This window comes from Balaenoptera borealis (assembly GCF_965194805.1).
Source record: "Balaenoptera borealis genome assembly, chromosome: 2".
NCBI lineage: Eukaryota > Metazoa > Chordata > Mammalia > Artiodactyla > Balaenopteridae > Balaenoptera > Balaenoptera borealis.
Genome location: NC_138867.1, coordinates 30,724,403 through 30,740,959, shown reverse-complemented (window position 1 = coordinate 30,740,959; position 16,557 = coordinate 30,724,403). Strand labels below are relative to the sequence as shown.

The following is a 16,557-nucleotide window of genomic DNA, read 5'->3' as shown; positions in this document are numbered from 1 at the left end:
TTTTCTCTTTCTTTCTTTTTTTCTCCCTTTTCCTCTGAGCTGTGTGGCTGACAGGGTCTTGGTGCACCGGCCGGGTGTCAGGCCTGTGCCTCTGAGGTGGGAGAGCCACGTTCAGGATATTGGTCCACCAGAGACCTCCTGGCTCCACATAATATCAAATGGCAAAAGCTCTCCCAGAGATCTCCATCTCAATGCTAAGACCCACCTCCACTCAACAACCAGCAAGCTACAGTGCTGGACACCCTATGCCAAACAACTAGCAAGACAGGAACACAACGCCACCCACTAGCAGAGAGGCTGCCTAAAATCATGATAAGGTCACAGACACCCCAAAACACACCACCAGACGTGGTCCTGCCCACCAGAAAGACAAGATCCAGCCTCATCCACCAGAACAGGCACCAGTCCGCTCCACCAGGAAGCCTACACAACCCACTGAACCAACCTTAGCCACTGGGGGCAGACACCAAAAACAACGGGAACTACGAACCTGCAGCCTGTGTAAAGGAGACCCCAAACACAATAAGTTGAGCAAAATGAGAAGACAGAGAAACACAGCAGATGAAGGAGCAAGGTAAAAACCCAACAGACCAAACAAATGAAGAGAAAATAGGCAGTCTACCTGAAAAAGAATTCAGAGCAATGATACTAAAGATGATGCAAAATCTTGAAAACAGAATGGAGAAAATACAAGAAACATTTAACAAGGACCTAGAGAACTAAAGAGTACACAAACAATGATGAACAACACAATAAATGAAATTTAAAATTCTCTAGAAGGAATCAATAGCAGAATAACTGAGGCAGAAGAATGATAAGTGACCTGGAAGATAAAATAGTGGAAATAATTACTGCAGAGCAGAATGAAGAAAAAAGAATGAAAATAATTGAGGACAGTCTTAGAGACCTCTGGGAAAACATTAAACGCACCAACATTCGAATTATTGGGGTCCCAGAAGAAGAAGAGAAAAAGAAAGAGACTGAGAAAATATTTGAAGAGATGATAGTTGAAAACTTCCTTAACATGGGCAAGGAAACAGTCAATCAAATCCAGGAATGCAGAGAGTCCCATACAGGATAAATCCAAGGAGAAGCATGCCAAGACACATATTAATCAAACTTTCAAAAATTAAACACAAAGAAAAAATATGAAAAGCAGCAAGGGAAAAACAACAAATAATATACAAGGGAATCCCCATAAGGTTAACAGCTGATCTTTCAGAAGAAACTCTGCAAGCCAGAAGGGAGTGGCAAGACATATTTAAAGTGATGAAAGCGGAAAACCTACAACCAAGATTACTCTACCAAGCAAGGATCTCATTCAGATTCGATGGAGAAATTAAAACCTTTACAGGTAGGCAAAATCTAAGAGAACTCAGCACCACCAAACCAGCTTTACAACAAATGCTAAAAGAACTTCTCTAGGCAGGAAACACAAGAGAAGGAAAAGACTTATAGTAACAAACCCAAAACAATTAAGAAAATGGTAATAGGAACATACATATCGATAATTACCTTAAATGTAAATGGATTAAATGCTCCCACCAAAATACATAGACTGGCTGAATGGATACAAAAACAAGACCCATATATATGCTGTCTACACGAGACCCACTTCAGATGTAGGGACACATACAGACTGAAAGTGAGGGGATGGAAAAAGATATTCCATGCAAATGGAAATCAAAAGAAACCTGGAGTAGCAATTCTCATATCAGACGAAACAGACTTTAAAATAAACACTATTACAAGAGACAAAGAAGGATACTACATAATGATCAAGGGATCAATCCAAGAAGAAGATATAACAATTGTCAATATTTATGCACCCAACATTGGAGCACCTCAATACATAAGGCAAATGCTAACAGCCATAAAAGGGGAAATCAATAGTAACACAATCATAGTAGGGGACTTTAACACCCCACTTTCACCAATGGACAGATGATCCAAAATGAAAATAAATAAGGAAACACAAGCTTTAAATAATATATTAAACAAGATGGACTTAATTGATATTTATAGGACATTGCATCCAAAAACAACAGAATATATTTTCTTCTCAAGTGCTCATCGAACATTCTCCAGGATAGATCATATCTTGGGTCACAAATCAAGCCTTGGTCAATTTAAGAAAACTGAAATTGTATCAAGTATCTTTCCTGACCACAACACTATGAGACTAGATATCAATTACAGGAAAAAGTCTGTAAAAAATACAAACACATGGAGGCTAAACAATATACTACTTAATAACCAAGAGATCACTGAAGAAATCAAAGAGGAGATCAAAAAATACCTAGAAACAAATGACAATGAAAACACGATGACCCAAAACCTATGGGATGCAGCAAAAGCAGTTCTAAGAGGGAAGTTTATAGCAATACAATCCTACCTCAAGAAACAAGAAAAATCTCAAATAAACGACCTAACCTTACACCTAAAGCAGTTAGAGAAAGAAAAACAAAAAAAACCCCTAAAGTTAGCAAAAGGAAAGAAATCATAAATATCAGATCAGAAATAAATGAAAAAGAAATGAAGGAAACAATACCAAAGATCAATAAAACTAAAAGTTGGTTCTTTGAGAAGATAAACAAAATTGATAAACCATTAGCCAGACTCATCAAGAAAAAAAGGGAGAAGACTCAGACCAATATCACTGATGAATATAGATGCAAAAATCCTCAACAAAATACTAGCAAACAGAATCCAACAACACATTAAAAGGATCATACACCACGATCAAGTGGGATTTATCCCAGGGATGCAAGGATTCTTCAATATACGCAAATCAATCAATGTGATATACCATATTAACAAATTGAAGAATAAAAACCATATGATCAACTCAAGAGATGCAGAAAAAGCTTTTGACAAAATTCAACACCCATTGATGATAAAAACTCTCCAGAAAGTGGGCATAGAGGGAACCTACCTCAACATAATAAAGGCCATATATGACAAACCCACAGCAAACATCATTCTCAATGGTGGAAAACTGAAAGCATTTCCTTTAAGATCAGGAACAAGACAAGGATGTCCACTCTCACCACTATTATTCAACATAGTTTTGGAAGTCCTAGCCATGGCAATCAGAGAAGAAAAAGAAATAAAAGGAATACAAATTGGAAAAGAAGAAGTAAAACTGTCACTGTTTGCAGATGACATGATACTATACATAGAGAATCCTAAAAATGCCACCAGAAAACTACTAGAGCTAATCAATGAATTTGGTAAAGTTGCAGGATACAAAATTAATGCACAGAAATCTCTTGCATTCCTATACACTAATGATGAAAAATCTGAAAGAGAAATTATGGAAACACTCCCATTTAACACTGCAACAAAAAGAATAAAATACCTAGGAATAAACCTACCTAGGGAGACAAAAGACCTGTATGCAGAAAATTATAAGACACTGATGAAAGAAATTAAAGATGATACCAACAGATGGAGAGATATACCATGTTCTTGGATTGGAAGAATCAATATTGTGAAAATGACTATACTACCCAAAGCAATCTACAGATTCAATGCAATCCCTATCAAATTGCCAATGGCATTTTTTACGGAACTAGAACAAATCATCTTAAAATTTGTATGGAGACACAAAAGACCCCGAATAGCCAAAGCAGTCTTGAGGGAAAAAAACGGAGCTGGAGGAATCAGACTCCCTGACTTCAGACTATATTACAAAGCTACACTAATCAAGACAATATGGTACTGGCACAGAAACAGAAATATAGATCAGTGGAACAGGATAGAAAGCCCAGAGATAAACACACACACCTATGGTCAACTAATGTATGACAAAGGAGGCAAGGATATGCAATGGAGAAAAGACAGTCTCTTCAATAAGTGGTGCTGGGAAAACTGGACAGCTACATGTAAAAGAATGAAATCAGAACACTCCTTAACACCATACACAAAAATAAACTCACAATGGATTAGAGACCTAAATGTAAGGCCAGACACTATAAAACTCTTAGAGGAAAACATAGGAAGAACACTCTTTGACATAAATCACAGCAAGATCTTTTTTGATCCACCTCCTAGAGTAATGGAAGTAAAAACAAAAATAAACAAATGGGACCTAATGAAACTTCAAAGCTTTTGCAAAGCAAAGGAAACTACAAACAAGACGAAAAGACAACCCTCAGAATGGGAGAAAATATTTGCAAGTGAATCAACGGACAAAGGATTAATCTCCAAAATATATAAACAGCTCATGCAGCTCAATATTAAAAAAACAAACAACCCAATGCAAAAATGGGCAGAAGACCTAAATAGACATTTCTCCAAAGAAGACATACAGATGGCCAAGAAGCACGTGAAAAGCTGCTCAGCATCAGTAAGTATTAGAGAAACGCAAATCAAAATTACAATGAGGTGTCACCTCACACCAGTCAGAATGGGCATCATCAGAAAATCTACGAACAACAAATGCTGGAGAGGGTGTGGAGAAAAGGGAACCCTCTTGCACTGTTGGTGGGAATGCAAATTGATACAGCCACTATGGAGAACAGTATGGAGGTTCCTTAAAAAACTAATAATAGAATTACCATATGACCCAGCAATCCCACTACTGGGCATATACACAGAGAAAACCATAATTCACAAAGACACATGCGGGCTTCCCTAGTGGCGCAGTGGTTGAGAATCTGCCTGCCAATGCAGGGGACACAGGTTCGAGCCCTGGTCTGGGAAGATCCCACATGCCATGGAGCAACTAGGCCCGTGAGCCACAACTACTGAGCCTGCATGTCTGGAGCCTGTGCTCCGCAACAAGAGAGGCCGCGATAGTGAGAGGCCCGCGCACCGCGATGAAGAATGGCTCCCGCTTGCCACAGCTAGAGAAAGCCCTCGCACAGAAACGAAGACCCAACACAGCCAAAAATAAATAAATAAATAATTAAAAAAAAAAAAGACACATGCACCCCAATGTTCATTGCAGCACTATTTACAATAGCCAGGACATGGAAGCAACCTAAATGCCCATCGACAGACGAATGGATAAAGAAGATGTGGTACATATATACAATGGAATATTACTCAGCCATAAAAAGGAACGAAATTGGGTCATTTGTAGAGATGTGGATGGATCTAGAGACTGTCATACAGAGTGAAGTAAGCCAGAAAGAGAAAAACAAATATCGTATATTAATGCATATATGTGGAACCTAGAACAATGGTACAGATGAACCGGTTTGCAGGGCAGAAATTGAGACACAGATGTAGAGAACAAATGTATGGACACCAAGGGGGGGAAAGTGGCAAGAGGGTGGTGGTGGTGTGATGAATTGGGAGATTGGGATTGACATATATACACTAATATGTATACAATGGATAACTAATAAGAGCCTACTGTATAAAAAAAAAATTAAATTAAATTAAAAATTAAAAAAAAAAAAGAGTCATGTACCACAGTGTTCATTGCAGCTCTATTTACAATAGCCAGGACATGGAAGCAACGTAAGTGTACACTGACAGATGAATGGATAAAGAAGATGTGGCACATATATACAATGGAATATTACTCAGCCATAAAAAGAAACAAAATTGAGTTATCTGTAGTGAGGTGGATGGACCTAGAGTCTGTCATACAGAGTGAAGTAAGTCAGAAAGAGAAAAACGAATACTGTATGCTAACACATATATATGGAATCTAAAAAAAAAAAAAAAAAATGGTTCTGAAGAACCTAGAGGCAGGACAGGAATAAAGACGCAGACATAGAGAACTGACTTGAGGATACGGGGAGGGGGAAGGGTAAGGTGGGACGAAGTGAGAGAGTGTCATGGACATATATACACTACCAAATGTAAAATGGATAGCTAGCTGGTGGGAAGCAGCCACGTGGCACAGGGAGATCAGCTTGGTGCTTTGTGACCACCTAGAGGGGTGGGAGGGAGACGCAACAGGGAGGAGATGTGGGAACATATGTATATGTATAGCTGATTCACTTTGTTATCAAGCAGAAACTAACACACCATTGTAAGGCAATTATACTCCAATAAAGATGTTAAATATATATGTATGTATATTTATATATATATATATATATAATCCTGACATGTATATATGTGTGTGTGTTTATATATGTGTGTATATACACATATATTTATATTTAAACATATAGAGAGAGAGAAAGAGAGAGAGAGAGATAACTGAATTGTTCATAGCAGTTATGTTTGGGTGGTGACATTACAGTTGACTTTTATTTTCTTCATATATGTCTGTTCTTTCAAATTTCCAAAACAATGGGGAATATAATTTTTTAATGATAATAAAATAGCATTCATTTAGGTTTATCTTTCTAGAGTTAGCAAGACACAAAGAGAAGAACATGAGTAGTTCAAAGCTGCTTCTCACAGTTATTAGCTTTATGGGCAAACTCCAGGAGTCTTTATTTCCTTCCAAATAAAAGAAGGTTAAGAATACCTAAATTACAAGGTTGTTATGAAGATTAGATTAAAAATAATATGTAAAATTGCCTAACATATAGTAGATACATAATCAATATTTCTTCTCCCTCACCCCATGCCCCCATCTTTGTATTCCCAAGTTGAATTAAAAATATAAGTGTGTGGGGGCTTCCCTGTTGGCACAGTGGTTGAGAATCTGCCTACTAATGCAGGGGACACGGGTTCGAGCCCTGGTCTGGGAAGATCCCACATGCCGCGGAGCAACTGGGCCCGTGAGCCACAATTACTGAGCCTGCGCGTCTGGAGCCTGTGCTCCGCAACAAGAGAGGCCGTGAGAGTGAGAGGCCCGCGCACCGCGATGAAGAGTGGCCCCCGCTTGCCACAACTAGAGAAAGCCCTCGCACAGAAACGAAGACCCAACACAGTCAAAAATAAATAAATAAATTAATTAAAAAATATATATATATATAAGTGTGTGTATAAAATTATTTTATATAAGGCATTCTGCAATAGTTACAATTTATTTTAAGCTGGAAGGTTTTTCCCTCCTCTGAAGATTAGAATTTTCAGTCAAAAGAATATATAAGGCATGTTATCTGATAATTCTTCACACACACACACATTTTTTTTTTGTCAGTCAGACCACTACTTCCCTTGACCATAAGAGCAGAAGTTATAGAATGATAATGCCTTTCATCAAGAGCTTGTAGGGAGATAATCAGCCAAGTTGTCTGACCTGCCTGAACAATCTGGCCTCATTTTCCCCACTCTTCAAATGGGAAAAAGGATTTGCCCTTCCTAGATATTTGGTGGGTATCAGACATAACTCAGTGTGTCATAGAAGGTGAGCTAGGGATTCAGACGACCCAGTGCTGGCTCTCCTACCTATTAGTTCTGTCACCCTGAGCTACTTAATTTTTCCATGCCTTAATTTTCTTATCTGTAAATTAAAAAGAAAAATACCTACCTCATAGGCTTGTGGTATAAGACTGAGTGAAATAAATTATGTAAAGCACTTAGAACAGTGTCTAGGATGTAGTTATACTTTAGTAAACGTTCCAACACTTAGAACAATACATGTACAAAACAGGTCAACAGTGTGGAATGGATGAATGAAATATGCACTCAAATTTATTCTGAAAGAGGAACAAGGCTATCTTTCACACAAGCTCAAAAACCTTAGTCACTGCCCCGTGTGACAGCAGTAGACATTCACTAGACTCTAATTTATGGGCCTGTGGACTTAATTCAATATTTAACTCTGGACGTTCGGACATCTCCCTGCCATTTCCCATTTGACTTCTAGATTCATGGCTTTTTAGAGGAGGCAGGCATGACTCATGTCATTTCCTTACCATTCCGTCACCTACCCTACCATGCCAAGTGCTTACAGTTTTGGAAACAGATTGCTTTTAAGTATGTGAAGATATTTGAAAACTCTAGGGGATAGTAAACCTTTTATTATTCTTTTTTTCTTCTGATAATCTGATGGGCCCACTCTCGTATCTAAATATTCTGATTCTCAGAGGATCCCTAACTCAACTGTGAAACAGTTAAGTCTCATTCCGGCTTGAACAAATTCCATGAACTTTGTTTCCATATGGAATACAACTTTCCCTTAAAATGCACGTGGTATGCATAACTCATGGACCTCCAATAAATTGTCTACATTAACTGTTCCTTCCTCATCTTTTAAGTTGTCATACTTGATGACAAAAGTAGGTGGCAATTCAGAAAAAAAATATAATTTTACAGTTAAGTATGAGAGGCAGCACAAGGAAGGGCTAACAGTCTGTAAGTTCAGATCAAGTTCAGATCCAACACTTAAAGCTTATCACCTTGGGGCTTCCCTGGTGGCGCAGTGGTTAAGAATCTGCCTGCCAATGCAGGGGACACGGGTTCGATCCCTGGTCTGGGAAGATCCCACATGCCGCAGCACAACTAAGCCCATGCGCCACAACTACTGAGCCTGCGCTCTAGAGCCCACGAGCCACAACTACTGAGCCCACGTGCCACAACTACTGAAGCCCGCGCACCTAGAGTCCGTGCTCCGCAACAAGAGAAGCCACCGCAATGAGAAGCCGCGCACCACAACGAAGCGTAGCCCCCGCTCGCCGCAACTAGAGAAAGCCCGCGCGCAGCAATGAAGACCCAACGCAGCCAAAAATAAATAAATAAAATTTATATATTAAAAAAAAAAAAGCTTCACCTTGGACAGTTTGTTTAACCTCAGCTCAGCTTCTTTGCCCTCTCTCTAATGACATAATTGTTGCACCAACTACCTCAGTGGTGGCTGTGAGAATTAAATGGGACAGAGCACACGAAGCTTAGACCATGGTGTATGCATTTGGCAAATATGAGGCTCTTTTACTATCATTTGAGTCTCTGGGTCTTTTGCTCTGAATATTTTTCTCCCTTTATATAGAGAGTACAAGACAATCATGTAATTCCAGGCCTTAGCCATAAAAGTCCAAGCTTGTCTAAGCCCAGATCTTACCTGCCCAAAGCAATTGTTAGGTCTTTCTCTGAGACCTGTAATCCACAAGCACCTCCCTTATATGATTTTTTCAGCTCCTTCATGTTTCTCTCTGACTTCTGCAGGTTGAAATAAGCCTCTCTGCCAGTGAAACAGTCAAGGAGAATGCCAGGTACACAACCCCCCCACCCCGACTGACCAGGGGCAGCAGTTAGTAAGCAAACAAAAGGGGCCCTTAGGAAAATGAAGCAGTATTTGAAAATGCACCCTTCCCTATGTTCTCTATTTTCCATCTATATATGTTGTCAAGAAGGGAGAATTCTTCAGAAAAGGAACAGGGCCCTGGGTGTCCTGTGGTATTGCAGCAATCCAGGGCTAGGATGGGTGGTGAGCGTTTGGAGTGAACGGAAACCGTAAATTACACTGGATTTCCTTAGAGGCATCTACTGTGTGACAACAATTATTCATTTCTCCCAAGTGGGTTTCTGTGAATGGTAAAAGAGAGGAACTAATTCTGCTGAAAGGGACTTTCTGGGTCATTTAGAAAGTCCAAGCAAAGCAGGTTTTTGGCGAGAGGCAAATAGCAGGAAAGAAAATCCCCTTAATTCCCAAATATCCTTCTATCCCACATTTTCAATAGCCCTCTACTAAGGGCATAAGAGAGGAAGGAAACATGTCAGATTTTGCAAGTTGAGCATCAGGACCAAAAAAGTAGAGAGGGGGATGTGTAGAGAGGAGAGACTGGGGACACATGAGCTCAAAGAGGGCTTATGATTATTCATGAACATGAAAGACCCTGAACAGTTTTCAAGTGGAGATGGTACCAAAAGGAGCTGTCAAAATCACAAGGTTTTTGAGGAGAGGCATATATAACAGTTCCCTTCCGGAAATATGGAGAACTATTTCTTTTGTCTATTTTGCTTGGCCTCTGGTTTCATGGGCAGTGTTCTCAACGGCATTTCAGAAAAACTAAAATGATCACGTGTACATTAAATCAGAGGTTTTTGGCTGTATGTTACAATCACCTGGGGCTTTTAAAAATCTCAGTGAACAGATGCACCCCAGACCTACTAAATCAAACTCTCTGGGGTGGGACCCAAATAGCAATAATTCTGAAAGCTCCCCCAGGGGGTTACAATGCGCAGCCTACTTTGACAAACAGTGCTTTAAATGACCATTCATTTTCCATCTTCCTACATGGCCACCACCGCTATCACCTGCGTCCTCATTGCTAACACTGTCTTGAGCGCTTTACGAGGAGCAGGACAGGCTCCAAAAACTTCCAGCTGGCCAGGGGACGTGTCCCCAGTGAGAACCCTCCCATGGCTTAACTCAGAGCTCATACGAATAGACACAGGAGGAACATTCGTACTTTCTAGATGGACAGCAGAGGCTTGTGGAAGACCTGGATGTCAGAATGGAGCTACGAGCCCTTGGTTTCACCTCTCACCCTGTGTGAGACGACCCATGTGGCATGGGTGGCCCCTGGCCCTGATCTCCAGACCCCGCTGGGAAGGGAAGGATATCGGTTCTGTAGGAGCCAGGCCACCCCCACAGTGTAGTAGAGCATGACCAGAGTCTCCAGGATTTCCTTTTTCTCCTTGTCTGAGGTCGTGTTTCCCTTCCAGGTCATCAGTGTGTTCTTGGCAGACTCAGCATGTTTCTTGGCCTGAGGTGGGAGGCCTGGGGAAGTTTGAGGGTGGATGGCAAGATGAGAAACATTAAAAAGGTTTTTCAGTCAAAGACATTCCTGGGAGGGGGAAGGAGGGCAGTGTGGTTGTCATTTGGTCTTTAGTATTGGTTCCCCAAATTGGCAGTGCATTAGAATTATCTGGAATGCTTGTAAAGAATATAGGTTCCTGGCTCCCCCCATCCTGCCCCTCACCCCAGACGTGTTGAGTTGGAATCTCTAGAGGAATAGTGTCCAGGACTCTATATTTTGAAATAACTCCCCAAATGTTTCGTATGCAGCCATCCTGGCATTCGTCTATGGACTCGGTTTGGAAATCACTGATGGAGTCAGGAGTGGAAGCTGAGTATCCCATTCCCAATCCACTGTTAATGCCATGTGACCTTTTCAATCCACAAAGCTTCTCCATCCTCTAAATGTAAAATGATAACAAAATTATAGAAGCTGCCCTTTTACCAAACACATGGAGAGAGTCCAGGAATGAACTAGGTTATGCCACAGAGTGCTATGCTCCATTCGAGCTTTCTGGAAAAGGCATTCTATAAACTCAAAGGGCTTATGAATACAATTACTTCCATCTGGGGATTTTTTTCAATCCAAGATGAAGCTGGTGATACTAATTGGTCTCACACACACACACACACACACACACACACACACACACGCACAAAAGACCTAATTTCTAAATGCAGTGAGGCCCCTCTCTAGAGAAAGAAGACAAAGGGGATACCAAACCTCTGCTAGACAGAACATGGGGCATGTTTCCCCTCATCTTCTAACTAAAGGCTGGTATTCCTGGCACTTAACTTGAACTACTATTAGTCCAGTTAACAGAGGGAGACTTGGGAGTATTCAGTTTACAGAACTCTTTCCTCATCTTCTAGCCTAGCTCATGTCTAGTGATCCCTGATGGGAAAGGGAAACTCTGGAGAAAAGAGGAAAGCCAGCAGAGAACACACAGGGGTTCTCCTCCACCCTACTGAGGACCGCCATGGCTGCTTCGGCTCTCCTCTCGGCAGCCCCCAGGGTCTGAGAAACACATTCACCCCTGCCACTGTGGGGAGGCCCCCTGTGCCTCTGATGCCCCCCTCACACCTCGGCCCTCAGTTTGCTCTCCCTCTGGCCCTTGGAGCCCGCTTTCACAGTACGGGTGCAGTCAGTGGCAACAGAGATAATTTGAAAGGACTTGCACTTGATGCCTGCAGCCCTCATATGTTCCAGATGTGCAGGTCCTTAGTGAATTGCAGCAATGGGAACACAGTTTCTCTGCAAGAGCCCTAAAAGTGACCCAGAAGCCGAGAAGTCTTTGTGGAACGCTCGGAGATGCCTGTTCTGTAGGTCTCAACTGAAGAGAAGACTGGACTCTGTGGTGAAAGAGAGGGCTGCATCTCAAGTTACCAGGGGACAGTGGTCCTCAAACTGCACGGAGCGTCACAGGCACCCTGCTGAAATGCAGATTCCTGGGCCTCCAGTAGTTACGGTTCACGAGTTCTAAGGTGAGAGCCAAGGATTCAGGTTTATGACAACTATCTTAGATGATACTGATGTAGGCTGCCTGAGGACCACATTTGCAGAAACAGTGAGTTAGTAAAGCCTTTATACAGGAAGTGGGACTCATCTCCTTCCTGAACAGTAGGTAGGGTTTTGACTGATGGAGAAGAATGAGAACGGGTTTCCACTTGGAGTAAACAGCCTGAGGCCGTAAAGACAGAATAAGCGTGTGTGTGTGTGTGTGTGTGTGTGTGCGTGTGTGTGTGTGTGTGCATGCACGAGCACACTCGTGCAGACGTGCACTGGTGGGGTGGGGTTGGGGGGTGCTGGAAGGCTGTAAGACCAGTCTGCCTGAAGGGAGGTTTAAGTTGAAAGACACATAACGTATGAATTGGATGGAGAAAATGGAGTCTTGGGTGCCAAGTTGAGGAAGCTGGACTTGATCTGCTAGGTAATAGGGAGTCTTCATAGGTCTTGAGAAGGCAGCAGCAACAGAAAACTCTGCCAGGGAATCAGACCAAGACACCAAAGTAGGAAACCGAGAGTCTTTTTTATCAAATAGGGTACTTTCCACAACCATCTGGGCCCTTGGGAGTGTGTCAATAAGGAGTGCAGGAACCACATTTAGATGCTTCCCTGGGTCTACAGGAAGGAGAAAAGTGAAACTGGATGAGCCACTGAAAACACACATTGTTTCTGGGCTCCTAAAGAGAAAACAAATCCTAAAGTTGTTCTGAGGCTTTGCAAGGCTGCCCCCTCAGCTCCACACCCCAGCCCTAGGGGCCCAATGCGGGCTGTGAAATCCCCAAGAGGAACCCTTTTCCTCTAAACTCAGCAGCTAATTAATTATATAGTTCCCTGTCTCCCCTTCACCATGCCCTGCACTGTGGTCCTGCTGATGAAAAAGCTGAGCTGGTAACCAATGGGACTTAAGTAAACTGAACTAGGATCTTGATTTAAAACAGCTCATTCAACTTTAAAGTCAGCCCTAAGGAAAAAAATGACTCCTTTACTCTTCCCAGAATCCACTCTGGTCTCCAAAGTGGGGTGCGTGTACCCCTATGGGTATGCAAGATGCCATAAGGGTGTGGGGAAAAAATAAAAATTTCTCTGCTTTTAAAAACAATCTTTTTTGTTTTCTATTTTTATGAATTTAATATTATTAATAATAATAATATTTAATACTATTGTACATAGTTCATAATAAATACATATTTATGGAGAGTGCTCAAAACATTTTTTGTGAAAAGAGAGCTAATTCTCAAGAGTTTAGAGACCACTGCTCTAGACAAATGTTTTCTAAAGTTTTCAAGTATGAAAAAGCTCCTTTTTCATTAAATCTGTGATAATATTTTTATAGCATTTCCTGCATGAGAAAATTCAGGATGACAAAGTATGATGAGTCAGAATCTAATATTTTGAAATGAATTTGCTTTTTACTAATTGCAAGAACACCCTCTTTTATGTAAAAATAATACTCTGCATATATGTGTCTGTGTAAGACTCATCTCCTCTCTCTCTAGAGGATGTGCGCAGATCGGTGACCTTGTTCCCTAACTCCAAGTCCCACCTCCCTGAATCCGATGTCTGTGCCAAGACCACGTCATTTTCCTTTACTTGCCCTCCCCAGCCAGGGACGCCAGCCTTCTCCCTGCACCAACAGGGCAGCAACTATAGAAGTAAAAATCAGGGTGGCAGCAAGACCTGCTTCTGGAGCCTGAGATTCAGAAATCACAAGGGCATATTAATGAACTGGAAAAGCGGTCCAGAGATTGTCCACCAAATGTATCGATCATTTTGCTTTAGTTTGGGGTAAGATTCCACCACTGATTTCTGTTACTCTGACTGAGGCCACAGAGAATCTTCTCGGAGCTACTCAGTCTTTGGAGGCTGCTGCTGTCACCTTTGACCATCACCTATATTTAAGAAGTTCTCGTGGTACAGTGATTAAGACAGCAGGGTCTTAGGGCCAGACTTCCAGGTACAGAAGCTGGCTTAGCCACTTACTACTTGAATGAGTTACTTAATCTATCTGTACTTCAGTTTATTCACCTATAAGATGGCAATGAAAATACCTCCCACCTTGTACGGTTGTTGCAAGGATTAATTTAATTAATTTATGAAAAAGGATTAAATAGTACCTGGCACACAGGAATGAAATGAGTTTAAATAAATATTAGCCGTTATCATCATCATTACAACCAGGGTCCATTCCCCTTAAGCAATTTATTATACTTGTCCTTATGTACTCTGGACATTCTTCATAAAGCTGCTTAGAGAATCTCTACAAAAGGCTGCCTTCTCAAATACACACTCACTTCAGATAGGTACCAGGCTTCCTGCAGGTCAGATCAACTGCTTTTTATCATTCCCTGTTGTTCCTGTACCAGCTTTTTTACCAACTAGACAGAGAAGGTAGGGTTCATGACTTATGCTTCTTTTTTGAGATTTTTGCAACACTTAGAGCTCCAGATACCTGGAAGGTTCCCAGTAATAACAGGCTAACAAATTAATTCATTGCTTCATTAATAATAGGCAAAACATCAGGAAACTGCTTGCCCATGTTACTGTCTTCTCCTTCCTGAACACATGGAAACAGTGGTCACAAGGTGACCAGCCGCCTCCACCTGCCCTTTTCTCAACCACTAAAGCCCTAGGCTCGGGAGGGTTCTCGCCAGGTCAGCTGGTGACAGAGTTCCACTTCTAGTGTCCCTTACTCTGTTTCACCAACCATCAGCCTTTTACACTCTCTGCTTCGCAAAGGCCTCGCGTTTTTTTGTTATTGACTCCTGAACCCCGCTGCATCGATTGCTCCATTTTTTAAAACCTTCAAACTCTCTATCTGGTTCCTTCTTCACTGCCTAAAATGTTCCCAGGTCTCCTCCTCTTATAAAATTAGCTTCAAATGACTTTTCTGCCTTCCCTAGCTACCCTCCTATTTCCCCTCATCCCTTTCACTATGCAGGACGTAGCATACATAGCCTAGGCTACCGGCCCAGGCCTTCCCTTCATCCCTGGGATCTGGCTTCTGCTCCAACCCTTCTGCAGAAATGGTTCTCGTGAGGTCCCCAAGGGCCTCTTACTGAGTTAAGTGCAGTCGCAGTTTCTTGTATCCCCATCTCATGGCAGCATCAGACACCTTAGCTGCTTGGTTTCTCCTCTTGGCTCCCAAGGCACCGCTCTAACTCAGTTCTCCTTGATAAACCTTCTCTAATTGACTCTTTGCTCACTCTACCAGGGTCCTCTGTTCCCTTCCATTAATATGTCCATTCTCCAAGGGTCCGTCTTTCCATTTCTTCCTTTTCTTCTCTCTCCTCTCAGAAGTTTTATCAACTCCTATAACTTCAACCTTGGCCTTCATGCTTATAATTTTCCATTTCTCCTCCCTAGTTCTGGTCTCAAATATTCTTCCATGCTTATGATTCCCCTTCTCTCCTCCCAAGTTCTGGTCCCAACTTTCCAGCACCTAGTAAAAATATACTTGTGGATTTCTCTGTTGTAACTCAAAAGCAATATATCAAAAACCAAACCCACCAGTCCTCTCCCACTTCGCTTCCTTTCCTGACCGGCTTATCTCTGATGACGGCACCTTGAGGGGCCTGAAACTTCATGGTCATTTTGGGGCCTCACTTTTCCTCAACCCCAAATCCAATGCCATGTCCTGCCAATTCTTCCTTCACAGCCTTTTTTTAACTATCATTTTTGAATAGGTAATACATTCCCATGGTTCAAAAGTTAAAATTATATGAAAAGGTAAATGTTGAGAGGTCTCACTTCGAATTCTATCCCCTTTCACAAGCAGCCTCTAGGTAACTTTTGTTTCTTTCTTGTGTTTCCTTCAGTGTTTCCTGATTTGAATATAAGCACATATTCTCATTTCTCTCCCCTCCTTCTTACCTGAAAAGAGGTATGTTACAAACACGGTCCTGCGTTGTGCGTTCTCTGTTGCCTAAAGATGTATCCAGGAGATCTTTCCCTAGTGGTAGATAAGCTTCCTCATGCCCTTTCTAAGGCTGTATATACCACATAGTGTGTATTAGTCCTTCAGTGACGAGTATACTTGGTTGTTTCCAATCTTCTACTATCATAAACAATGCTGCAAAGAATAATATAATCCATTTAAGTGTGTATTCAGGAAAGAGTCCCAAAAGTGGGATTTCTGCCTTAAAAGGTAAAGGTATCTGTCCTTCATAGACTCTTAAATCCTTACCTTCTCACTCGTGCCCCCTGTCACCAGCCTGGTTTTACACCTAGATGTAAACAGCTAGATGAGATAGCTTCCATTCTAGCTATCATCGCCAGACTGACCTTTCCAAAAGCACACTTTGATTTATTCATCCCCCTGCTGTTAAATCTCTAATAGTCCTCCTTGTCTACCAAATAAATGACTAATTCCTCAGCCTGCCCAAAGTGCCCTCCTTTCCAGGTTCATCTGAGCGGTCCTCACCATATCCAGCCAGCGCTGCTGATTACTTTC

General features: G+C 41.6%; 1 protein-coding gene across 1 annotated transcript in view; it reads right to left on the bottom strand.

Annotated features, from left to right (window-relative positions):
* The window catches only part of TTC23L (tetratricopeptide repeat domain 23 like), a 56,578-nt gene that overhangs the window by 29,219 nt on the left and 10,802 nt on the right, over window positions 1–16,557 (bottom strand). The window contains exons 7-8 of the mRNA XM_082379621.1: window positions 10,420–10,582; window positions 8,921–9,040 (exon numbers count right to left, since the gene is read on the bottom strand). Of these exons, the coding sequence (XP_082235747.1) occupies window positions 8,921–9,040; window positions 10,420–10,582 (283 nt within the window). The remainder of the gene's footprint in view (window positions 1–8,920; window positions 9,041–10,419; window positions 10,583–16,557) is intronic.